Here is a 26,724-nt window from a genome sequence, read left to right on the forward strand (position 1 = left end):
TCACTTTGTGCTTCTTGTCGTTCCAGTACTTTTTGCATGAGAGCATCACAAACAGGAAGGTATTTTCTAATTGCTTCTAATCTTTCTCTAGCTAATCTACCATTGTAAGATTCCATTGTTGATTTAATAATGGTTTAATTATTCACACATTTAAGAAGCCGAGGAGTTGAGTCCTCAATGAAACGTTCATCGGGTTAACAAAACAAATATGCAAATTTAGAAAAGAAAGCACGAACGACAAAGATAGAGAAACAAAATAAACTAACCCAATTATAGAAACTCTCGGTAAGTTAGAGGATTCATTTTGGCGTTATTGGCCTAATTTTTCGTTTTTAAAAATTACGTTCCAGCAAAAGATATGTTCACCTCCTGTGCTGCTGGTAGTCAAATAATCAACTATATTGAAATAAACACATAGTGTGCAAAACAAGTATGCCCATACATTGAAATTATTCAACATATGTTGTGCATATTTTACAAAACTCTCATAAATCTTTTTCTCTGGGCTCACATAGAAGTTTTGTCAAGACAGATGATGAAGTACTTATAATATCGGATTTAAATATACTTTGTAAGATATGGCAACTGTAAACAAATTGAGGATTCTTTATTACTTTTCTTGAATTTTGTGAATTTGTGCATCTACAGATCATTCATTTCTTGTCAATTTCGAAGTTTTACAACAGTCTTTAATCATTCCTTTCTACCGTGAATGATTAAAATATCACGTACTCTATCTATCCTAATATTATTCTATAAAACTAAAAATTATTATTTCAGCACTTAGGTATTTAACATTCGGCTATTTTCAATTGTTTCGTTAGATTAAGAGACACACGAATTATACATAATTACAATTTTTTTAGACCAAGCCATCTTGCTAATCCTTCCTGGAATTGGAAGTTTTCTATTTAGAGTGAGTATATTATTTTATTTAGTGCAGATTCAAAACTAACTTTGAGAGAGAAACTTTTTCAGAAAATTACTCTGTCAAGTATCAGCGTTTACAAGAATATTCTCTTATATGAGAATGACACATAATACAATATGTATGACCATTATGAGAGGAAATCATATATGTGAGAAAAAACAACATACTTACAAATGTATCATGTCATAGAGCCACGAATGTATTGATCTCCGTTTAATTAATATATAATGACCTTATAATCTAATTATACTTCTCTCTCTCTCTCTCTCACACACACACACACACACACACACACACACACACACATAAACAAGTGTAATTTAATCTGACTTCATGTCTTTTACCAACATGCATGACATGGTGAAGTGTAATTCCACAACTGAAAGGAGCGTGTAGGTTGCATCCAGTCATTTTACTTTGCATATTAAAAATTTTTGGCCATAAAATATCTTGCAGCTATCATTAGATAATAAGTTCCGGCAGGAACCAGAACGTATCAATCAATTTACAAGCGCGTTTTAGTAATTTATTGAATAATCTTGATCTTGATTAATTAGTGTTACCATGTAATATACATTTTGTATATTATATAGTTAGAGCGATGGCTATTATCAATCATTTCGGTAGATATATTATTGTATATTATGTTTTTCTTGTTATATACAATTACTTATGCCAAGTAGACTGTATATAAGGAGGGTTGATTACAATTGTCTTGAAGTAATTTGGATTTATTATCTGATGTTGCGTGCAGATGGAGATGAGCTCGGGTCTACTTGCTGCTTTATTTCTCTGCATGTAAGTTGATTATTGTAGAGGAATGGGCTAGGTTCGCTTTATTTAAAATATATTTAATGTCAGAATAATGTCATCCTTCCGTGAGAATACAAGAGTTGAATGTAACATACAGACAATGCAAATCTTTGTGCAAATCGTACTCTACGGGCGCACTAAAGACCTTAAATTTAGGACTTTTTTATTTTGTGGCTGGATTGCGTTTTGTAGATGCCAGAAAGAAGGTCTTAAATTTGAAAATGTATTATGTCGGGTTGGATTAATTTTGTGCATGCCATAAACACACTTTTAAATTTCAGAATTGAATAGATAGTGGATATACTGCATTTTGAATATGCCATAACCACACACTAAAGTTTGAGGGTTAATTAGGATGGGGTTGGATTTTACAACTAGCAAAGAAAAGAAGCACGGTAGACTACAGAGGTGGAATGTATTAGGCTGAGGTTGGCTTATATTTTGTAGATACAAGAAACACTGAAATGTTGAAATCCATCGTTCATATTGCAAACAGGCTGGAAGACAAGAAAGTTGGGATTACACGGGCAGGAGAATGGTTGGCGATCGTAAAAGTTAAATGAATAGACCTTAAAAGAAACTTGCTTTGTTTATAGTCATAAGCGTGTCTTAGAAATTCTATATTTCTGCCATTTCAGACAATTTATTCGGCAAGGTATTACATACGGACAGCCAAGGTAAATTTTCTCCACTCTCAATTTCCATTTCTCTTCATCCTCTTATCCGTTATCTTTTTTATATTCAATAATTATAATCGTGGTCAAAAGTATTTACATTAACTGATATCGAGAAGAAAAAAAAAACTACTTCGATTCGTTGCTACCTAATTTCACTTTATTAAGAGGTTAAACTATTTCACCAGTATTTACGATTACGTGAACATGAGATAAAATATATCAGTAAAACAAGTGTATAGCTTCACAGTAGGATGATTTATTTCCAAGAAAGGCACAGGAAAAGGACACTTACATACAATCCTGTTTAAATCACTGAAGTGCGGTGTAAGATAATTTACACGATAAAAACTTAAAAAATCTAGCGTATCTTCAAACCAGATACGTGTAAGTGTATACATGTGCTCGCGCATGTGTATGTTTATTTTGGGTCGTAAAGTGAGATAGATCTCTAACTAAATGTTTCAGCATCTCTAAATAAGGTGATTATTACTGAGAGTTTTAATCTTGGAAACGCGGCTAAATTCTAGGTATTTCGGAGACAAATTACCTTTGGTAATGCCGGGAAAACAAGTAACACACAAGTAGTTAAAACGTTCTTATTTTCATAAGCATTACTGTACTTGCATTAATAATTCATTGATATCGACAATCCTAGTTCTATCTACATTTTTGTACTTGTATTAATATTTCTTTGGAATTGATAATCGTCTAATTTGAAAATAGTTTAAAATATTTAACTTATTCATACACTATAGTTCGATATTATACACATCGCAATTCCGTTCAATACTGGACATGTTATTTTTGTCTTTGTACAACAAAATAACATGCTGACACCAAAACGCCAAGTATTATTTTGATGTATATCAATATTGCACTGCCTCGTTAACCGGAATTATATGAAAAAGAACAACTATCACATTTGTAAACCTGAAAGTCTGTGTTATAGCACTATTTACAATAATTTAGTATTCCAAGTTATAATTGTGTCCTTAAGGTATTTTGTATGTTTTGGTTATATTGGTGCATTCACTTTCAACAATTCTTCAATTTTATTTTTTGATTGTTCGATTGAGAGCGATTGGTGAGTGAGTCAAATTAATCGATATCAGTTTGATTGATAGAAAGAGAATTATTATGCGTGTCCTATTTGCCACCACCAGGTGAAGATATCGTTGGTCGGTAAACAGAGATCAACGAGATGGTCAAATTCGTCTATGCCAGTTTTAGGTTCCATTAGTTGATAGAAAGAGAACAGTGCGTAATTCCTATTACTTTTTACCAGGTGTGGATTGCATTGGTTGACACAAAACGATTCGTCAGGTGGTCTGATTTGTCTGCAATAGAAGTGGATTGCATTGATTGATAGAATAAGATCACCGAATGAGTTAAATGTGTATTTACCAGTACAGAGTGCATTAGTTGATGGAAAGAGATCCGTGCGTCAAATTCGTCCGTACCAGATTTAGATTGCATTGCATGAAAATAAAAGCAGTGACTGAATCCAATTCGTCCACACAAGGTATAGAAAGAGACCAGAAGTGCTTAAGTCTAATTCATCTATCCCAGGTAAAGATCGCATTGACTGATAGTTTGAATCCAATTGTCTAAAAAGAGATCAGTGATACAGTGTCGTCTATACAAGTAAGGATGTATTGATATTATTTAAAACGCATAACCTAAAGCAGATAATCCATTCAGTGGTACCTGCTCAGCCCAAATGAATGTAGATGACTTTTGTACGACAAAGATATGCCTGTAGTTTTCAAATAGTTGTCTTATTCAGAAACGTTTCGATTCATCTGACCAGTTTAGAATCCCTAATTCCAGTCATAAACAATTGACAATTGTACTGCTTTAGTTAGACACATGGACATATGCACCCATAGTTTCAAACGTTATATTTCCTTATTTTCATGGCTGAATGAGGTGGATGTTTTCCTTCAGTATCTATATACGCGTGTTTAGATTGCATAACTCAGTCACTATATATAATACCAACACTAATCTGCACGTTGGGATTTCGGTTTTAATTAAAAGCTTCAGACAATGGTGATGGCTCAAACTGTTGCATATGAATTGTTGTTACGTTGGGTTTTAAGTCAAATCAGTACATTAATAACTATCTAGTGCAGAGAAAATAGGAGCAAGGTACCTTGATCAAAAACTCACCCTGACAGCAGGCTGTGATTTGTTAAGGCAGCGTACATACTTCCTAACTGAACTTTGGCCATAATTTGCGATACTGAAACATAAATTACGATACATCAATTCCCATGTCATACAAATTGAGAATCTGAGGGAATGTATTTATTTTTACAGTAATAATATACAAAACAAGTTACTACGACTGTTTGTGCTGACGGATCGAACACAATGGGACGGATATATCAGTCTTGATGAATTCATCAGCGGTATCCTGGATAAAGATTTCGACGGTACATAAAACAAGGTTCATTTCATTAGTAGTATATATTAATTGAACACAATTTTATCAAATGACAGAATAGCTATATGTCTGCACATTCATACTTTGCCACAAATGTAATGTTTGGATACGTCAACCACCCATCTTAAAACAGTTGCACGACTACGTGGTTGTGATTGACAGTAAAGATACCAATCTTCGTAGATAGACTTTCCCAACGTAATTACGTTTTTACCATGAAATCTCCCATCAGAAACATTTTCCTGACTAATAGGAATAAATTATAGTAGCTACAAGCGTATTCTGTAACACAATAATATTGTGGGGACAGTAATAGGAATAGAGCCCTCTTTCTTTTTCTTATGTTTATAAAGAGTAGTTGTTTCTCTTGGAAACAATTTACTATGATAAGTACATAAAGTTGGGGCATTCATATACCAAACCATGGATTTTCTCAATGTCAAAGAAGTGTATAAATAATTATATAACATAACCACTTATTGCACAAAGTATTGGTTTATATTCGTCAATGTTTGTATTGTACGTATCAGGTGATAACTCCATCTCAAGACAAGAGTGGATCACCGTCAACGCTGCAATCGGGATATTTGACGAAGCGACCGCCAACGTGGTATTTCAAGCTTTTGACACGGATAAGAATGGCGCTATTACATTACCCGATGTAACAGGGACGTTCAGTAATATTGATGCTGCAATCAGTAAGTAAATTAGACAGAAATTAGAAAGCATAAACTAATTATCTTTTTTCAACTACAAATTCATGTAGACTAGGTAAAATGCATTCACACCAAAAACATCGTAAATGAATTTAAGGGCATTACATGAAGTTTCCTCCATCAATGAAAAATACTGAAGAGTAATTTGCAAACATATACACAAGTATAAAGAAACGATACGGGGTAAAAGGGTTTTTGGCCCTGCAGTGTCAGGCAGACTATACTCCACGTACATGATACATGTATGGTAAACAAAATGCGTCAAAACTACCGGTATCCAAATATAGTCACAACCCTATTATTTGCCATATAACATTTTGCAGTTGTAACGATAAAATTAATTATTACAACTAAAATACACTTGTATCGTTCCAAATGTTTGCCAGTCGTAGGAAAGGTCTGTCAATAACCAGTAGTATATAGTATGTATGTGTTGCCTCACCACAACATACCTGCAAAAAAGACCTCATTTTCATTTTCAAAGATTACCACCATACACTGAACTCCACGAAAGAAAAATAATTTTCAAAAGCTAACACACTACATACCAGTTTTGCCTTAGACGGTATGATTTCTTGATCAGCCGCAAATCACATTTTATTTTCAATTTGACAATACCTTTTCTTTCATCATTCCGAAAATATATTTCTGGTCAAGTTAGTTCGTTTGAGATTTTCTTTTTGGTACCAACTTTCTTTTCTTTCTTTTCGTTCCAGTACTTTTTATCTATATCCTTTCATAGTTTATCTTAGGTTTTAATGTGTTCTGTTCATCCCCCATCACATTTTGCTGCACTATATTAATAAGGTTTGCATCATCTATCAACTTTCTTACACTTTACTTATGTTTTTATATTCGAGAAATATAAAACATCTTTAATTCATTTTTAGAATATTTCTTTTTAATGAATTATACTTCTGACATTGTGTTACATTCAGATTTAAAGATGTTCGTAAAATGAAGTTTAGTTCATCCGAAGTATGGCATTGAATAACTCAAAACTAACGTTAACCTGTCTTTACGTTAACTAGGCCATTACTCGCATAATACAAGCTCCCTTTCTTGCAACATAAATGAAAGTAAGAACCAATAAAATGAAGAAATTATCAAATTACGGAACAACCAGAAAAACAACGTTGACTAAAATAATAAAAGAAAAGCATGTTAGGTTGAACATAGAAAACAAGCAGAGAACCATGCAAAACGGTTTAAAATGCCAGACCGGATATATTAAAACAAGGTCAAAATGTTAATAAGGTAATCGCTGAAAGAAGTCAGTCTGAAGGAACTAACTAAATCATATGCGTTGATAGTTGGTGTCGATATTGTCTTAATTTAGGATTATGTCTTCAGTGAGACAAATTTTATAATAATGTGTTACTGACAAGCAATGTGAGACCAGTTAGCGTGCACAACACGTTATGAAAGAAACCATTTTGACTTGGCACGACAAAGAATACATAACGTCCCTTTCCAGAAATGGTCAAAGGGGAATTGCGAAAAATGGCGTAAGTAACACAATTTACAAAGCACAATTACAGTCATCTCAAGCACACGGTTACATAATGTTTGTAATAAAAATGTTCAAAATACAATAAAGTCACAATCAATCGCGGTTACTGAACACAGCAAAATTAAATTATACCTATTTTGATGTTTTCATTTTGCAATTTATTATTTAATAACACGAAGGACAACACCTAACCAAATAATGAAGTAAGCAATTCGAGTATCAAAAGAAAATAATGGCTAACTGACTTAAGGAGAAGAAAATATAATTAGATTATACAATCCAATCCTAACAAAGCGAAATAGCCATAAGAATCTAACATAAATCATCAAATTGCTAGTTCTACTCTTGTTCTACAAACAATATATCTAAGTCCATACATCTATTCTACTTACAGGTAAATGCGAGAGAACATTCTAAGATTACTAACACTGCGTCAATATTAACAATTACAGAGAACGTTATAACTACTATCTTACAAGCAACTGACGAATACAAAATTAAGTTGAGACAGGGAATCGAACCTTGCGTGTTACAAGAAGTGCAAAAATGAATATATATGTTATTTATTAATATATTTGCTTATTTATTTCTTTTTAGACTCGTGATAATTTTTCACAATGATTGCTGCCCGCCGCGCAGTACAGGCTGGCGATGGAATTTAACTGGACCCCGGCATAGGCTATAGCATATACTATGCATCTGGCCATACTCCAATCTTGATCCCAAGTTGCAAAATTGTCAAACGTATCTAGAAGCTTTCCAAACGATTTGTCCTTTTCCACATTAATAGTCTTGGTGTCCAAGCGATTTAAGATCACACGAGAACGTCTTTCATCCACGGTCCTATGACTTGAAATAAATCATAATTCTCATGGTTAGGCAGTATAATCAAATTCACATGGAGAAAAAAATCTCTTCTTAACCATTGAGTTACCCGTGTACTGTAAATGAGATGTAGTTCCTGAATTTCATTCTAGAATGGAGTTTCACATAGTCTTTAACTGGATCGCATTTGATTTGGATAATTGTCCAATAATCATCTAAATTACCACGACGTTTATGTAATTCAATCTCAGGGACTTGCAACTGTGGTCCATTCTCGGCAGCCTCAGTTGTGTTGATCACTGCGATACGGCATTTAAGCTCTCATTCATGGCATATCACATGTGATATTTCATCCCGCATGACCCTTGTAAGAATTATTATGTAATACTGCACAGCTATTTCACAAAGCTCCAACACGGCCAACAGTTGTTCCCCTGGAAATGGTCATAACCTTTGTGCTAGTTGCTTGAGTGTCTAGTAGTAATGGTTTTTTGGCAAGCACAACTGACTGTTTAATGACTCCTCTGGTAACGAATTCGTACCTCATCCCCCAGGCATTCATGTGTTCGCAGAACACTGTTTAATTAGGCCGTCAGATCGTAGGATTAAATAGTCCTTAATGACATGATTGAAGGGCCGGCATGAGTGGGAATGGAGCCAGCACACACTCGTGTTCAAAAACGAATTACAGTCTGTTGTCAGAATTGAGCAAGGGTGTCAACCAAACCAGTATGTTACGCCAGTAGCGATTGGTCGCCACTATGACGTCACATCGGGACACCAAGCATTGGACGGGTGGAAATTGTTCCACACATCTGTCCATGTACGAATGTCCGTGAGAGGCAAGAGAGGCAAGGAACTCAGCAAGCCGGCCATGGGTGCTGTGTACTCCCGGAAAAGATCAGCTCGTACTTATTTCACATCTAGTCCAGTTGTATATATGGACAATAAAAATGACAATAGTACGTAAGCCACCTGTGCAATTATTCAAATCAGTCCGAAATTTTGAATAAATGATTCACACTGAAATTGTAATTTAGTAAACAGAGTATACATTCGATATACTAATTAAAGACAAATCGATAAAGGCAAAATGACGTGTGAAATTTGTGTCACGCATATGAAATATAGAAGATATATAAAATTTGATGGCGGTATCGAAACAGATCAAATTAGCTAAATCGGGATAGAAATTTATCGAAAATGGTATTCAAGCCAAATAGAAAACTTTAAGGCCAATTGGTTTCCACTCTGCATAGCACTAACGTGTGCTTGTATTCAGCCTCAATCTGGTCACGTAGATGGGGCGGCCATTCCAGTTTTTCTAATGTGGATTCTCGCAGCTGCTGGGTCGACCAAGTCCACTGCAGAGTTAGTCATCAGGCGGGTACCAATAGTCAAGAAGCACGATAATGGGTTTGGAAGATCATGGGTCTTCCGACTACTTGAATGTCTTTCCGGGGGGGGGGGGGGGGGGGAGCGTGTTATATACATTGGAACATTATTTTCTAACTGGTAAATGTTTATAGCATTATTTCGACTTAAAATTATCACAAACTGCAATCGCTTCGATCCTGGCTATTATTTTAAAATGTTCTATATCTTTTTATCTCAGCAAAATCGTCATGTGTTTCTATAATCATAGATTATGTGCGTCTTTGTCTGCGCACGCGACAAAACACGTAAACCGATACACATTGTCGGCAAAGCTCATTACAAGAGTTTACTTTATTTAAGACATGGTCGAGCATTGAGACCAACACGAAACGCTCGCAAATGTGATTTGCATTATTCGCAATAGCATCTTCTGCCGCAGAAGTCATGTTATGTAAAGAATACACCTATACGTTGATTCCGTTCTAAATTCCATTGAAATTGTGAATGAATATATAAATGATTTCTAACACAGAAACATCTTGAGCAAGCTCTCCAAAATCTGAACTACTGCTTTATCGCCTTCAATACAAAGGGACTTTCAGTCTAATTGTCGTTTTAAACTAACTGAAATAAATAAGTTAGCCAAAACGTTCTGTAAGACTGAACAAAATATTTATTTCGTTTTGTCATCAAATGAAACTTAAAGAAGAGCTTACAGTATTGTGAATTAAAAGCAAACTTAAAAGCCCAAAAGTAATAGATGCTCCGAATGAATTTCATGTCTTCGAATGTATTAATGTGCCAGCAGGCTTGATGGGTCACAATGGACTTGTCCAAGACTTCTTTGAATAAATTCACACTAATCACAGAAAAACGTTTTTGTTCAAATGCAAATGTGAGTACTTTGTAAATCCAATGAATAATCGAAGCAAATGTGTCCGCTCTGCTTATATCTAAACACAGCATTAAACACATATGCAGACTGATATTAAAACAAGAACAAAGGAAACAAAAAGAATTAATTAATCAACTCTCGTCCTTATTTACACCCTGTTGACTCATGTCGTAATAGTTTCCTACCTTATCCATGTCACAACACCTCCTAGGTAAACGAAATTACAATGAAAAACGTCAGAGCAGAACCAATCTGACAGCAATCCAATGGGGAATCACCACCAACATGTAAATAAGTTAGTTATTAGGATTAACTTTAAATATTGTAAATACCTATGTATAACTCATACCCAATATATAGGCACTCACCAAAAACAAACGACACACTATAGAGATACATAACAATAATCAGTGACAAATAAATCTGCAAACTTAGGTAAAATATTTGTACTGCACCAAACTGCATACTTCCGTTCGCAGCATCAAATCCAATAATTGTAAATGCTTTGGAGCTATTTTATATCATAGCTGTGATTGTTTTTTTCTATGGACAGAGAAAATCATTAATAAAATCTCTCCCATTGGTTATTGAGTACCGATGCCTATTTTTACTCTTAAAGAATATCGCTCACTATTCTCGCTATTGACATTACTATCATCCTCGCCAGGTTCACTCACTGGCCTCAGTAAATTGAAGATTGTTGCATAATATCCTGCACTTATTTTTTTCTGGCGTTTTGTGATAAGCTTGACCAAATCGACCCCGTTGTGCTTCTGATAAATCCGTAACTCGATTAATTTATCAAGAAGAACCGGGTAAGTATTTGAAAACACAAACGACATATTTTTAGCCTCAGTGACAATTTATGCAATATACGGGTTTAATCTTTCCTCTGGAGATTCAAGCTCTCTGTTGTTTGGATAAATGTGATTCATGCATACATACATACATACATACATACATACATACATACATACATACATACATACATACATGTTGACATCCGTTAGTCTTGAGAGACGATGAAACTGCGCCCATGAGAGATGTCCCGGTTGGAGGTTGTGCAGCGTCTGCTGTGGCTAAGTAGTCCAATGCGGGAGTGGCAGTCCCTGTTGCACTTGCTGCACTTGAAGGTTGCGTCTGGTGTTGGTTGGAGTTGCTTCATCTTCCTCTGTGATCGTCTTTCATCAGCTAGCAAGCGTTGCTTGTCCTCTCCGGCTTTCAGACCAGTGATCAGAGTTGTCGCCAGCTTGATCTGTCTAGAGCGAGTTCTTCCCAGGTGTTGACATCGAAATCAAGGGCTTTCATGTCGTGCTTACAGACATCCTTGAAGCCCGTCCGATCGACCTTTTGCCAGAGGCGAGTTCCGAATAAAGAATGTCTTTGGGGATCCGTCCGTCAGCCATCCGACGTACATGGCCATGCCATCTGATGCGACATTGGCGGAGGAGTGTGATCATGTTGGGAATCTTGGCACTATCAAGCACCTCGTTGTTTGTTACTCGATCGCTCCAGGTGATCCCGAGTATGCGTCGGAGGCATCGCATGTGAAAGGCGCTCAGTCTTTTCTCTTGTGAGGGGTACGGAGTCCAGGTTTCACTGGAGTACATGAGAGTACTTAGCACGCATGCACGGTACACGGTGATCTTAGTGTTCATGGTCAGCATGCTGTTGTTCCACACTCTCTGCGACAACCTGGAAAGAGTTGTTGATGCCTTTCCGATCCGCTTGCTGAGCTCAGCATCGAGCGAGAGGTTGTTGATGATGGTAAAGCCGAGGTACATGAACTGACTCACCACCTCAAGTTCATAGTTCTTGATGATGAAGCTTTGGGGGTCCGCTTCCTGAACCATCGCGTTTGTTTTGGGGGTTCTGAATCAAACGTCTTGGAAAGAGCATAGGTGAATTACTCAGCCTTGTCTGGAGATGATGTCTTGCTCACATCAATGCGTGGTTGACCCTCTTGCCTAGAGCGGTGGATCTTCTTCGGCTGAAGCTTCATTTTGCAGCACACCAGCGAGTGGTCGATGTCGCAGTAAGCACTGTGGAAGGTATGGGTAAGAAGCACACCCTTCATGGCTGACCGTCTTGTAATGATGAAGTCCAGCTGGTGCCAGTGTTTAGACCGGGGATGCTTCCAAGACACTTTGTGCTGTGGCTTTTTCTGAAAGAATGAATTGGTCATGCTGAGGTCGTGGTACGAGCACTTCTCTAGAAGACGCTGCCCATTCTCATTCATCTTCCCAACGCCAAACTTGCCAAGACAGGTTGGCCAAGAGTCATGGTCTTCACCCACCCTAGCATTGAAGTCGCCTAGCAAAATCAAGTTCTCTTCCCCGGGAATTTTGTCGATGAGCGAGTTTAACTCATCGTAAAACTCATCCTTGGTATCTGTGGAGGATCTCAGTGTGGGAGCGTAAACGCTGATCAGGTTGACAGGCCCGTTTGTGGTGTGGAGGCGGAGGGATAGCAGTCTTCCATTTCCTTGTTGGCAGGGTTCTATCATCCCCAGCAGAGTGTTCCTGACAGTGAATCCAACACCAAACTCTCTGGCTTCATCTGCACTCTTTCCTTGCCAGAAGAATGTGTAGTTCTTTTCTCTGAGGGACCCGGAATCTGGTAGTCGTGTCTCCTGTAGTGAGGCGATGTCGACCTGGAGCCTTGCAAGTTCATCGTTGATGACTGAAGTCTTTCGAACATCACTGATTGTCTGGAGATCATCTGAAAGCCCAGTCAGCATGGTCCGGACATTCCCGGTGCCTAGCTTGAGGATTGAAGTCTTCTTTTTAATTTTTATTTTGTTATTTTTTGGTGCAGTAGTTGCAGTCCGCTTGTCAGGTACTCGCGTACCTTAAGCCTTACGCACCCAGCAAGGCAGGCGAACTGTGGCGGGCCGGCACCTTATTGGCTGGGGGCTGCCCAGTTTGAGGCGGGCGGTAGCTGTCTAGTGAGACATGTTGGTCTCTCCCACCGTCAGAAGCAACCCCTGGCGTCTGGCTCTACGCGAATCGAGCGGTGACTTACAACCGGTAAACTGCTGCTTCCCGTGTTGTGTCGACGCTGTCGAGCGAAGATGGAGTGTCCTCTCCAGGGCACAAGCCTGGGCAGGGTGATATGGAGGATCAACTGTTACCCATGCAGCTCATCTCCCCTCGAGATAGCGAAGGTTTGAAATCGGAGTTTATCTTCTCCTAGATGGGCGACCACCCAAAGTTAACGAGCCCCATCTGCCCGAAGCATCTGGTTTTGAGGCGCCAGAAACTCGCCTGTCATCCCTTCTCCAGTCAGTTTAAACAGGTTCCACCACTCGTGAAGGCCTGGAGCTGGATTTGGTTGTCAGAGGCTCTATCAGACGCAAGCCATTGGGAGATTTCCAAGGGAAGTGGGTGATTATCTCCCACATCCACCTCCGGCGATGACAACCCTTGGAACCCATACATACATACATACATACATACATACATACATACATACATACATACATACATACATACATACAGAAAAAAGAAAAAGAGACAGACAGACAAACGGAACAGACATGTGTCCTATGCAGTTTAGGTTACTGTTAATCAATAAGTATATATCAGAACGAAGAGAATGCAGAAAGATTTGTTAACTAATAATTTGATTCCCTATAATACAAAAATGAAAATTCGAAAGATACTCACAGTATTGCGAATTAAAGCCTTACAAATCTTAAATGTTCTATGATGTAACACAGTCTTCACTGTCCTGATGTACCACAAGGATATGATAAGATAGTCTTCGGAGGAAATTTCAAAAATCCAAAAGTAGTATGCTTACCCAAAATAGTAAAGAGCACCTTATAATTAAAGTAACTAATTAAAATAAATAATTCCTTTCAAATCATATCCGAACACAAGTTTAAATCGAATCGCTGAGTACCAAAGAGTGATATTAACCAGAAATGTATTGTCGCTTAACTAATCCCTTTAAATTCAAGTTTAACTTGATGTGCTACATAGTAGATCTTTTGAAATAAAATTAAAAACATATTTTTTTACAAATTAGAATCATGACAGAATCAGGTGGGCACAACCATCACCTACGGGCAATAATTAATTGTAATTGTTTGATATATAATATCACATAATCTCTGGCAGAGTCAATATAAAATATAGACACACAAAGAAAACAACATTTAATGCACGAGATCGTACTGATTATTACTCTTATTTCTTCAGTAGTTTTTAGTTTTACAAAAAACGAATCTCCACATATGCAAGAGACTTACAGTCAACAATATTGGCCTGACTGAAAACGTCCCTTTTGTGGGTGGGTTGTGTATGTAATACAATTCCAGCAATAATTGTTTTTTGTTCACCATGCGGGTATTGATGCAAATCGTAACCGGGTACGTGTATTTGTACGAGTAGTATGATAATAGTGATTTGCTTGCTTGCTAATCTAGGTCAAAGCGTTCGACTCCGGGTGACTATCCTCTGGTTAGGACGACACATGGTCTCTTCATTAGGGTGGTTTGAGTTCCAGCATGGAATATCAGCAAAACATTGGTGTCATAGACCATACAGCCATTGTGACATAGGTCATCGTAAAACAAATAGGAAAATATCATACTTTCATTAAAACTTTACAGCAATGATGTGGAACAACAGTCGACACAATGTCTTAGGAACGTAATAAATGGCATCATGGAAGAAATGAAAAGGTATAATATATTTCTATCATAAAAAACATTAATCTTGTTCTAACTGCGTCTCTGGGAGCTCAGAACAGGTGATGATACACTACAACCTAATTCAGAACAAAGTAAAATGTAATAAAAATACAAAAATGTATATGCATCCATTTAAAGTCTTCCCAAATAAGCTCAAAGAAAGTATTAAATAGTACAAATTACACAACCTACCATGTATTTTGCAAAAAAAAGTCATAATACGAGATTTATACATCTATAAAAAAGTCAATCACAAACAATTGCCTCAAAATTAATCACCTGTTTTTAGGGAACTATTTTCTCTACCACACGAACAAATTGAATCCGTATACATATAGAGGCTTTGAACATGCAAGATTTTCAGAAATTTCATTAATCTTATGAAACTAAATATATAAATGGTAGAATCAATATTTAAGACACTCAACGCTAGAGGTATTTCTGCAGAATGTATCCCTAATGCAGAGCAATCGTGTAGGAAGGACAAACGTGAAAGATTAATAAAAACACAGAGATAGAATTACAAAAGAAAGTCGTGTTAATTTTTAAAAATTGAATAGTTTGCTTCAGAATTTAAAGGAACGAAATTACAGCACGTTATAAATGGAATACATCTCCATTTAATCTATTATCTAAGTTACCACGACGTTTATGTAACTGTACTGATATTGCAAATATATTGAACAAGAAAAGCTGGAATATAATGCTAATGATTGCATGAGATTAAACGTTTATAATATAATTTTTAAACGATGATTCTATGTAAACATACAGATTAAGGATTCACATCACATTTTGGAGGAGTCAACAAACGACTGCAGAGAATTTCCAAATTCAAAAATTACACTCTGAAACTTCAAGGCTTTTAGGTGATGAAGAATCATCAGCATAAAACAAATAAATAATCACTGTAGTATCTATGTGCTAAAGTGTTAAAATTCAAACTCAGCAAAATTGGAGTTACCTGAAGGAAGCAAACAAAACCATAAAAACTGTGCACCAATATCTATGCATGCTAATTGCTGTTGTGTTATCGGCTTACAAACGTGAATATAACAAAGGAGCGGATACTCTTCAATACATGAGACCATTTGCAAGAAATAAAATGACTTTTTGTCAAAGAAAGATTAACCTACTGACTGTCTCTTCTTCTTCAGCAGTATATAAACAAAGGAGAGAACAGTTAAAATGGATCCAAGTTTAAGGCATTGTATAACATGAATGTTATGTAAACGAAACCCACAAGTCTAGTATACGCACAGCTTCGACGGCGTTTGACACTATTAACACTTTAATAGAGATATTTATTTTAGAAATTATATTATTATAAACACTTGGTGAATTCTCAGCAACACACAAATACTCGAATGTGAAAATGAATTCTACGGATGACAATAATGGGTTATTTTGTATCACCAAGTAATATAGTTATGAATCTGAAATGTTGCCGAATGAGGGTATTTTTAAGGATTGGATAACATGTTCATGAAAATGAATTGGACTGTTGCTGATGCACGCATCATTATATCACCGAGTAACATGGCTGTGAAAGCGCATTATAGTGTTGGCGATGAAGGTATCTCTTTATTAACGTGAAAAGATTATGACACTGAAGTATAGTGCTACTGATAAGGGTATATTTTTATACCCAAGTAACATGGTTCTGAAAATAAAGTATATTATCCGTGATGAGATTAACATTTGATTACTGGTAAAATGGTTATGAAACCGAACATGATCGGGAAACAACAACAATTTGCATATCTTATTCAACTCGTTTAAAAAGGACCAACACTATCGATTTAGAGTGAGCGGTATTTCAAAGATCGATAAGCAATCTGTCACGGTCCGAAAAAATTGTTGATAGAACATAACATGATTAATAATTATAGTCAAAGACAAAATGAATAACGATTAGGCAGAGAAGAAGGATTATGATGATGATGTTACTGTGGAACACCTCACATTCTGCGACGTCAATCTTACTTTCAAATATGTTATTATGATTCGATTTTTATATTCAAATGACACATGGTGATCATGAAATGTGAACAGGTCCAATTTAGAAATGTGCAGACCATAAACATAACATTGGCGCATGAACAGAGCCTAACATTGAAAGTAGAACTCATTTATAGTGATGCCATTTATTGCGGAAACTCCTAAGGTTTGCATTTTTAAATGGCACATGATTGTTTCTGGCCAATTTCAAGTCGTTTCTATACATCTGATTAAAAATACAAATAACAAACCCACTAATAACAAAGCAAGTAAAATACATTATACCAGAACAAATTTTTATATTAACAAATATATATCATAGATATGTGTGTATATATATATATATATATATATATATATATATATATATATATATATATATATATATATATATATATATATATATATATATATATATATATATATATATACATATATATATATAATCTCTCAAGAGGAATTTCATATTTTTCCAAAATCTCTACTTCTCCTATGCTGATGGTCAACATTTTTTCCAAGGTGAAAACAGTTCTAAATAGTCCAAGTCATATGAGTGTCACTTCGTCTAGATTTTTTTTGTAATAATTTAGTTTTCACTCAAGTCTTCTTCATCCTATGGTGGTTCTTCCATGTCTCGTTTCAGTAAATTATAACATTCTTCTTCGCTTTTACAAGAGTATATTGGTGATATTGATACGGACATCATCGCATTTTTCAGTCATATTGTGTGCTAAATGACCATTACGCGACCCCTACAGCGTGATATCATGGCATTCCTCATTCTTTCTGTATGGCAAGTTACCAATGCGCAATTCCTCAAGCTTGATACCATGTGATTTCTCGTTCTTCCTGTGTGGTAAATTACAATGCGCGATTCTAACAATTGTATATTCAGCTCTAGTCAGTTGGAACAATACATATCATCGAAGCTGCAAAGATTGTAAATTCACAAAACGTTTGTTCTCTTTGAATATCATCAAACATCTTATTGTTTTCAGATTCCATTACTTTTTATTTATTTCTAAGCTGTCAATATCTACGACTCAAGTTTTGAATCTCAATCTACAATGGAACTTTTAATAGTTGGTTTGGTAGAACAGTACGTTCGTGTTTACATTTAGAGTAGAAAACACCTAACCTGTAATTTCCACAGGCTCTGCTGTTTCTTCTGTATCTGTAAACATATATATATATATATATATATATATATATATATATATATATATATATATATATATATATATATATATATATATATATATATATATATATATATATATATATATATATATATATATATACATATGGAGAGAAAGAGAGAGATTTTCACGGTGCATTTGTATACTGAACGCTGAAATTCTCATCTGAAATTAGACCAGTTTCATACCCGAGACTCCTTTGGTTTCCTGGATAAATGTATGCAGCATAACTTCCAAATGTCGAGGGGCTCTGAAACGAAAACTGTTGTTAAAGATTTCGTTTATAACGAGTTTTTAACAGTTAAGAGTGTAGAGTTTTAAATTGTTCCAACTGTCTAGAGCTGCCTTAAAATCATTGACTTTGAAAATAACCTGCCAAAAGTTTTATCTTTAACTCATTTTAGAAAAAGACGGGAAAATATCTCCGTTCGAATTCATCCTCGCCTACGTTCGTCTTATAACAGCAATACCGAACAAGAAGATTTCATAGCATAACCTGATTCACTGTTTTGTGCAACAAAGGACATATCAGATTCACCATATGGGTCTAGATTCAGACCAAATTCTTTGTTTAAATAAACTGATTAACCACTGCTCAAGTGTTGCTTATATTTTACATATTATGATAAAGTCCTTATTATGTCATAATTTTCAGGAGTGGATGATCACAGAGATAAACCACTCTCTCTCTCTCTCTTTCTCTCTCTCTCTGTCTCTCTCTCTCCCTCTCTCTCTCTCTCTGAATGTTACCTTTGTTAAGTATTCATTCAAAGATGTTGACCAAATATGCACTGAATTCAGACACTAACGTTTGCACACATAAAATAAAACTACAATATATATGCTGTGCAATATTCATCACATATACAACAGAGATTGTACAACAAAATAAAATGTTATAAAATGTTATAAAATGTGTGCTAGTAGATAGAATGTTTAAACTTAGGTTATCATTCCTAGTGACACGAAAGGATTCTCCCGGATTTGTTAGTCAGTATGTATCTGATTACTTGATAATAAAGCAAACTTGCTCAGGCTTCAAGAAGAATATATTATATCTCATTTTTTTTGCGCATTAAGTGCTGGATTTCGTTATGACGTTAGTGATCTTTTATGTGAGGCTTCTTCGAGGTTGTGGATTTGTGTGGCCGATCGACCATACATATTTTCCCCTCTCCTCTCCATTTCAAAATAACAGCCTGTATAAAATATATACATATAATACTAAATACAAAATGTCGATTATCAATCCTAGTGACACGAAAGAATTTGTTATTGTGTCCACTAGTTGACATAAATATCTCGTATATGAACTTGGTAATAAAGGAATACGTGGCGCTAGTTCAAGCATATTAGATAATACATATCATCGTAGCTGTAACTTCAATTGCTGGATTTCTTTATGGTGCTAATGACCCTTCACTTGATTTTGTCAACTTTATGCTCCTCAGACTATTCTCTATAATCATAAATATGTACGTTTTTAGCCCGAACATCTCTGGTGTAAGAATTTATTTTCCATAGAATTGAAATTGTACGTCTGCAACGGACCTTTACTGGCCGAAATGCAGAGCTAGTAAAGATTGCAAACGATTGTGAATTTCACCGTCTTTCTCTTTTTATTCATATATTTTCTATAGGTAGCAACGATACAATCTCTCTAATTCTACATAACTGTAGACTAAGGCACATACTTTAGCCAATCAATGTTATATCACCACTGTAAGCGCAGGTTCGAGTCTCGCGTTCGGCTAATTAGAGAATGCGAGAAAGCTTACCTGTTGTCCTTGCCGAGGTTTGCAAGGTTCTTACTTGACCAGTTTTATTAACTATAACATATAGCCTATCACTTGCTGGAAAATAGTGTTAAAGCCACAAAACCACAACCAAATTATCCGCCGTCATCGTCATTATTGTAGTTGTCACCATTATCATTATCCTCATCTCAGTTTCACACATTCTATTTCTCTTCTAGTTATTCATCTTCAATTAGCCAATAAAGAATTAGTATAATTTAAACAGAAAATTCCAAGCCCGAGATATTTATTATCATGTTATTAATCAGTTATTTTTGCATTCGTTTGATTATGAAATAATTTTATAATGAGATACTGATATATAGAAATAGATCAGTAGAGAAAAATGGCATTTAAGATGTGGGATACGACTTTTAGCGCCATTGTGAGGATAACAATTTGGAACTACTTTATCTTCCATTTATGTAGCATATGTGCCATTATGCATGTTTTATCAGATCTGAATATCAACGTAGATGAATTTCATCTCTCTCTCTCTCTCTCTCTCTCTCTCTCTCTCTCTCTCTCTCTCTCTCTCTCTCTCTCTCTCTCTCTCTCTCTCCAACCGTTCTCTCGCTATCAATATAAGTCAACCTTTAAATGAATTAAGACGGCTTACCGACTAGTATACGTTTATTTGTTCAATAAAATGCGCCATCAAGAATGCCTAAAAATAAACCATCAAATAATAAAATGCATGCTACAAATATTACCATAACTTGTTATCATTTCTATTCTACGCGTAGGGTCAGCGACTAACATTCAGGACCTGTTCCTTGTTATATTCTGTGTCACCCAAAGCCACTTTCTTTGTCGAATACATGTTACACTGAATAACTAAAGGTACATATCTCTTAATAAGAATAAACATTTATTGCATATTGAAACTTGCGATTTTAACTGTCATAACATGAATAATCATGTCTGAGAAAGATGGACAAATCAGGCATTGCATAATGTTGATCGGAACAACAACAAAAATAAGTGATAATCGAAATGTGGGTGAAGTAAAATCTGAAAGCTATCCAAAACCCACAAAAGGCACTTCTGAACGCCGAACTCAAAACAAAAAGGAGAACAATATCAACCCAAATCCTAACAAGTACACTCGCAATAATTAAAATATGTTACGGTCCAAAATGTATTATGTTTCTCTAGCTCCCAACCCCAACAATGCTGACTGAGGAAAAAATATTTAACAAAACTGGCCTTCCCTTCATTTTCGTATCAATACTTTGACAAATACTCAGTCTGACGTATTATTAAAACGTTTTAGTTTCTTTTTCTTCTCAAACGTATGCAGTTATAGCAAAGAATGAAAACAAAACAATGTTCTAGAGCGCATGAGAAATCAGCTTCCATATGAACATGTATAAACAAATTTAATGCCCTGGCTACTAGTGGCTTTCCAAGTGAAAATAAACCTCGAAAGACCATTGTCAACTAATAGTTTAGTGGCCTGTATTTTCTCAAGTTGATTTTGACTTAATGAAATCTGATATACTTTGAAAATACCAAATGAGTGGCCTGTATTTTCCGAAGTTGATTTTGTTTTAATGAAATCAAATATACTTTGAAAATACAAAATAGCCATTATATTGTATAGATTTATCAATCCTTTTCTGGGGTGGTTTTTAAACCAAAAACATCTTCAGGGCTTTTGTTGTCTCACATATGACCTTTCAATTGAAGAGGTTATTTTATAGATGATTCATCTTTATTACAATTATTGTCAACTCACTGTATATTAAATCATTAGGTATTCAAATTATTAATTGAAGTTACGTTAATGGATTTGTGATTGTGTTGCAGAAGTTTTGTTAAATCTTTTCTCTGAAGATTCAAACTATCCGTTGTTTGGACAATGTGATTCATACATACATACATACATACATACATACATACATACATACATACATACACACAAAACAGACATACATAGATACATACATACATACATACAAGCATACATACATACATACATACATACATACATACACACATACACACAAAACAGGCATACATACATACATACATACATACATAAATACATACATACATACATACATACATACATACATGCAGGCAGACAGACAGACAGACAAAACAAAACAGAAATGAAGAAAAAAAGACAGACAGACAGATGGACAGTTTAGTTTACTGTAAATCATAAATTATGTATCAAAACGAAGCGATAGCAGCAAGATTTGTTAACTTCACTAATAATTTAGTTCCCTAGAATACAAATATGAAAATTCCAAAGACACTCACAGTATTGAAAATTAATTCCTTACAAATCCTAACTGTTACATGATGTAACAGAGTCTTTACTGTCTGGTGAACCACAATGATATGTCATTGGAGGATATTTTAGTAATCCCCAAGTAGTATGTTAACCCAAATAGTAAATTAGCGCCTTGTAATTAAAGTAACTAACTAAAATAAACAATCCCTTTCAAATTATATCCGAACACAAGTAAATCGAATCGCTGAGTACCAAAGATTGATATTAAACAGAAATGAATTGTTGCTTAAGAAATCCCTTTAAATTCGAGTTTAACTTGAAGTGCTACATAGTAGATCTTTTGAAATAAAATTAAAAACATAATTTGTTTACGTCTTAGAATCATGACAGAATCAGGTGGGCACAACCATCAACTACGGACAATAATTAATTGTAATTGTTTGATATATAATATCACATAATCTCTGGCACAGTCAACATAACATATAGCCACACAAAGAAAACAACATTTTATGTACGATATAGTAGTGATTAGTAATCTTATTTCTTCAGTAGTTTTTAGTTTCACAAAATACGAATCTCCACATATGCAAGAGACTTACAGTCAACAATACTGGCCTGACTGAAAACGTCCCTTTTGTGGGTGGGTTGTGTATGTAATACAATTCCAGTAATATTTATTGTTTTGTTCACCACGCGGGTATTCATGCAAATCATAACCAGGTACGTGTATTTGTACGAGTAGTATGATAATAGTGGTTTGTTTGCTTATTGATCTAGGTCAAAGCCTTCGACTCCGGGTGACTATCCTCTGGTTAGGATGACACATGGTCTCTTCATTTGGGTGGTTTGAGTTCCAGCATGGAATATCAGCAAAGCATTGGTGTCATAGACCATACAGGCATTGTGACATAGATCACATTAAAACAAATAGAAAAATATCATACTTCCATTAAAACTTTACAGCAATAATGTGGAGATGTGAACACGGAACAACAGTCGACACAATGTCTTAGGAACGTAATAAATGGCATTATGGAAGAAATGAAAAGGTATAATATATTTCTATCATAAAAAAACTTTGATCTTGTTCAAACTGCGTCTCGGGGAGCTCAGAACAGGTGATGATACACTACAACCTAATTCAGAACAAAGTAGAATGTAATAACATTATAAAAATGTACATGCATCCATTTAAAGTCTTCCCAAATAAGCTCAAAGAAAGTATTAAATAGTACAAACTACACAGCCTACCATGTATTTTGCTTTATAAAAAGAACATCATAATATGTACGAGATTTATACATCTACAAAAAAAGTCAATCACAAACAATTGCCTCAAAATTAATTACCTGTTTTTAGGGAACTATTTTCTGTACCACAAGAACGAATTGAATCCGTATGGCTTTGAACATGCAAGGTTTTCAGAAATTTCATTCATCCTATGAAAATAGATATATAAATGGTATATTCAATATTACAGACACTCAACGGTAGTTCTGCAGAATATATACCTAATGCAGAGCAATTGTGTAGGAAGGACAAAGGTGAAAGAATAACAAAAACAGAGAGATAGAATTACAAAAGAAAATATTAAGTAGAGGTTCAATGTATTTACACAACTCAATTTCGTATTAATTTTTAAAAATTGAATAGTTTGCGTCATATTTTAAAGGGACGAAATTACGGCATCGTATCAATGTAATGCATCTCCATTTACTGTTAATAACTGTCCTGATATTGCAAATATATTGAACAAGAAAAGTTGGAATGTAATGCTTCTGATGAGATTAGCCGTTTATGATATAATTTGCAAATGATGATTCTATGTAAAGATACAGATTAATGATTCACATCACATTTTGACGGAGTCAACAAAACACTACATTGTGGATAGCTTCCGCTGCTTGTACAAGCTCATATTGGCAAATTGCAGGGAATTTACAAATTCGAAAATTGCAGTATGAAATTTTAAGACTTTTATTTGATGAAGAATCATCAGCATAAAACCAACAAATAATCACAGTAGTATATATATATGCAACAGTATTGAAATTCCAACTCAGCAAAACTGGAGTTACCTGAAGGAACCAAACAAAACCATAAAAACTGTGCACCAATATCTCTGCATACTAACTGATGTTGTGTTATCGGCTTACAAACGTGAATATAACAAAGGAGCGGATACTCTTCAATACATGAGACCATTTGCAAGAAATAAAATGACTTTTTGTCAAAGAAAGATTAACCTACTGACTGTATCGACTTCTTCAGCAGTATATAAACAGAGGAGAGAAGAGTTAAAATGGATCCAAGTTTAAGTCATTGTATAACATGAATATTATGTAAACGAAACAAACAAGTCTAGTATATGCACTGCTTCGACGGCGTTTGACACTATTAACACTTTAATAGAGATATTTATTTTAGAAATTATATTATTATAAACACGTGGTGAATTCTCAGCAACACACAAATACTCGAATGTGAAAATGAATTCTACGGATGACGATAATGGGTTATTTTGTATCACCAAGTAACATAGTTATGAATCTGAAATGTTGCCGAATGAGCGTATTTTGTAAGTATTGGATAACATGTTCATGAAAATGAATTGGACTGTTGCTGACGTGCGTATCATTTTATTACCGATTAACATGGCTGTGAAAGCGTATTATAGTGTTGGTGATGAGGGTATCTCTTTATTAACGTGAAAAGGTTATGACATTAAAGTATAGTACTACTGATAAGGGTGTATTTTTATTCCCAAGTAGCATGGTTATGAAAATGAAGTATAGTATTCGTGATGAGACTAACATTTTTTTACTGAGTAAAATGGTTATGAAACCGAACATACTCCGGATACAACAACAATTTACATATCTTATCTAACTTGTTTAAACGCGGCTTAAAAAGGACCATCAGTATCGATTTAGAGATGAGCGGTATTTCAAAGATCTATAAGCAATCTGTAACGGTCCGAAAAAAAAATTGTTGATAGAACACAACATGAGTACTAATTACAGTTAAAGACAAAATGAATAATGAGTATGCAGAGAAGAAGGATTATGATGATGATGTTAGTGTGGAACACCTCACATTATGCGACGACAATTTTACTTCCAAATATGTTATTACGATTCGATTTTTATGTTCAAATGACACATGGTGATCACGAAATGTGAACAGGTCCAATTTAGAAATGTGCAGACCAAAAACATAGCTTTGACACATGAACAGAATCTAACACTGAAAGTAGCAATCATTTATAGTGATGCCATTTATTGCGGAAGCTGCTATGGTTTGCATTTTTAAATGGCACATGATTGTTTGTGGCGTATTTAAAGTGGTTTCTATACATCTGATCAAAAATACAAATAACAAACCCACTAATGATTAAGCAAGTAAAAAACATTACACCAGAACAAATTTTAATATTAGCATTTATATACACACATATAAATCACTACTTCTGCTATGCTGATGGTTAACATGTTTTCAAAGGTTTCAACAGTTCCAAATAGTCCAAGTCGTATGAGTGTCACTTGGTCTAGATTGTTTTGTAATAATTTAGTTTTCACGCAAATCTTCTTCATTCTATGGTTTTTCTTCCATGTCTCGTTTCTGTAAATTATAGTATTCTTGTTCGTTTTTAAAAGAGTATATTGGAGATATTGATTCGGATATCATCGCATTTTTCATTCATATTGTGTGCTAAATGACCATTGCGCGATTCCTACAGCGTGATATCATGGCCTTCCTCATTCTATCTGTATGGCAAGTTACCAATGCGCAATTCCTCAAGCTTGATATCATGTGATTTCTCATTCTTCCTGTGTGGTAAATTATAATGCGCGATTCTAACAATTGTATATTCAGCTCTAGTCAGTTGGAACAATACATATCATCGAAGCTGCAAAGATTGTATATTCAGAAAACGTTTGTTCTCTTTGAATATCATCAAACAACTTATTATTTCATATTCCATTACTCTTTATTTATTTATAAGCTGTTAATTTGTGCGAATCAAGTTTTGAATCTCAATATACAATGGAACTTTTAACAGTTGGTTTTGTACAACAGTACGTTCGTGTTCGCATTTAGAGTAGAAAACACCTAACCTGTAATTTCCACAGGCTCTGATATTTCTTTTATATATGTAAATATATATATATATATATATATATATATATATATATATATATATATATATATATATATATATATATATATATATATATAGAGAGAGAGAGAGAGAGAGAGAGAGAGAGATTTTCACGGTGCAATTGTATACTGAACGCTGAAATTCTCATCTGAAATTAGACCAGTTTCATACCCGAGACTCCTTTGGTTTCCTGGATAAATGTATACAGCATAACTTCGAAATGTCGAGGAGCTCTGAAACGAAAACTGTTGTTAAAGATTTCGTTTATATTGAGTTTTCAACAGTTAAGAGTGTAGAGGTCTATATTGTTCCAACTGTCTAGAGCTGCCTTAAAATCATTGACTTTGAAAATAACCTGCCAAAAGTTTTATCTTTAACTCATTTTAGGAAAAGACGGAAAAATCTCTGCGTTTGAATTCATCC

At 34.9% G+C, this 26,724-nt stretch overlaps 1 protein-coding gene across 1 annotated transcript; it reads left to right on the plus strand.

Annotated features, from left to right (window-relative positions):
- The first annotated feature begins 1,612 nt into the window (after positions 1-1,612).
- Positions 1,613-18,689, plus strand: LOC149782353 (uncharacterized). The gene is made up of 5 exons (XM_089933733.1): positions 1,613-1,729; positions 2,383-2,421; positions 4,744-4,859; positions 5,401-5,568; positions 18,500-18,689. Exons 1-5 carry the CDS (start codon positions 1,686-1,688, stop codon positions 18,583-18,585), a joined length of 453 nt encoding a protein of 150 aa, XP_089789859.1. The 5' UTR covers positions 1,613-1,685; the 3' UTR covers positions 18,586-18,689.
- The last annotated feature ends 8,035 nt before the right edge of the window (positions 18,690-26,724 follow it).

The sequence above is a fragment of the Sinohyriopsis cumingii genome, chromosome 15, assembly GCF_028554795.1.
Source record: "Sinohyriopsis cumingii isolate HCF-2022 chromosome 15, ASM2855479v2, whole genome shotgun sequence".
NCBI lineage: Eukaryota > Metazoa > Mollusca > Bivalvia > Unionida > Unionidae > Sinohyriopsis > Sinohyriopsis cumingii.

Coding starts and splice junctions, on each gene's coding strand:
- LOC149782353 (XM_089933733.1), top strand. CDS start 1,686: ATGGAGATGAGCTCGGGTCTACTTGCTGCTTTATTTCTCTGCAT. Junction 4,860..5,400: donor CCTGGATAAAGATTTCGACG/GTACATAAAACA, acceptor TGTACGTATCAG/GTGATAACTCCATCTCAAGA. Junction 5,569..18,499: donor TAATATTGATGCTGCAATCA/GTAAGTAAATTA, acceptor AACTCATTTTAG/AAAAAGACGGGAAAATATCT.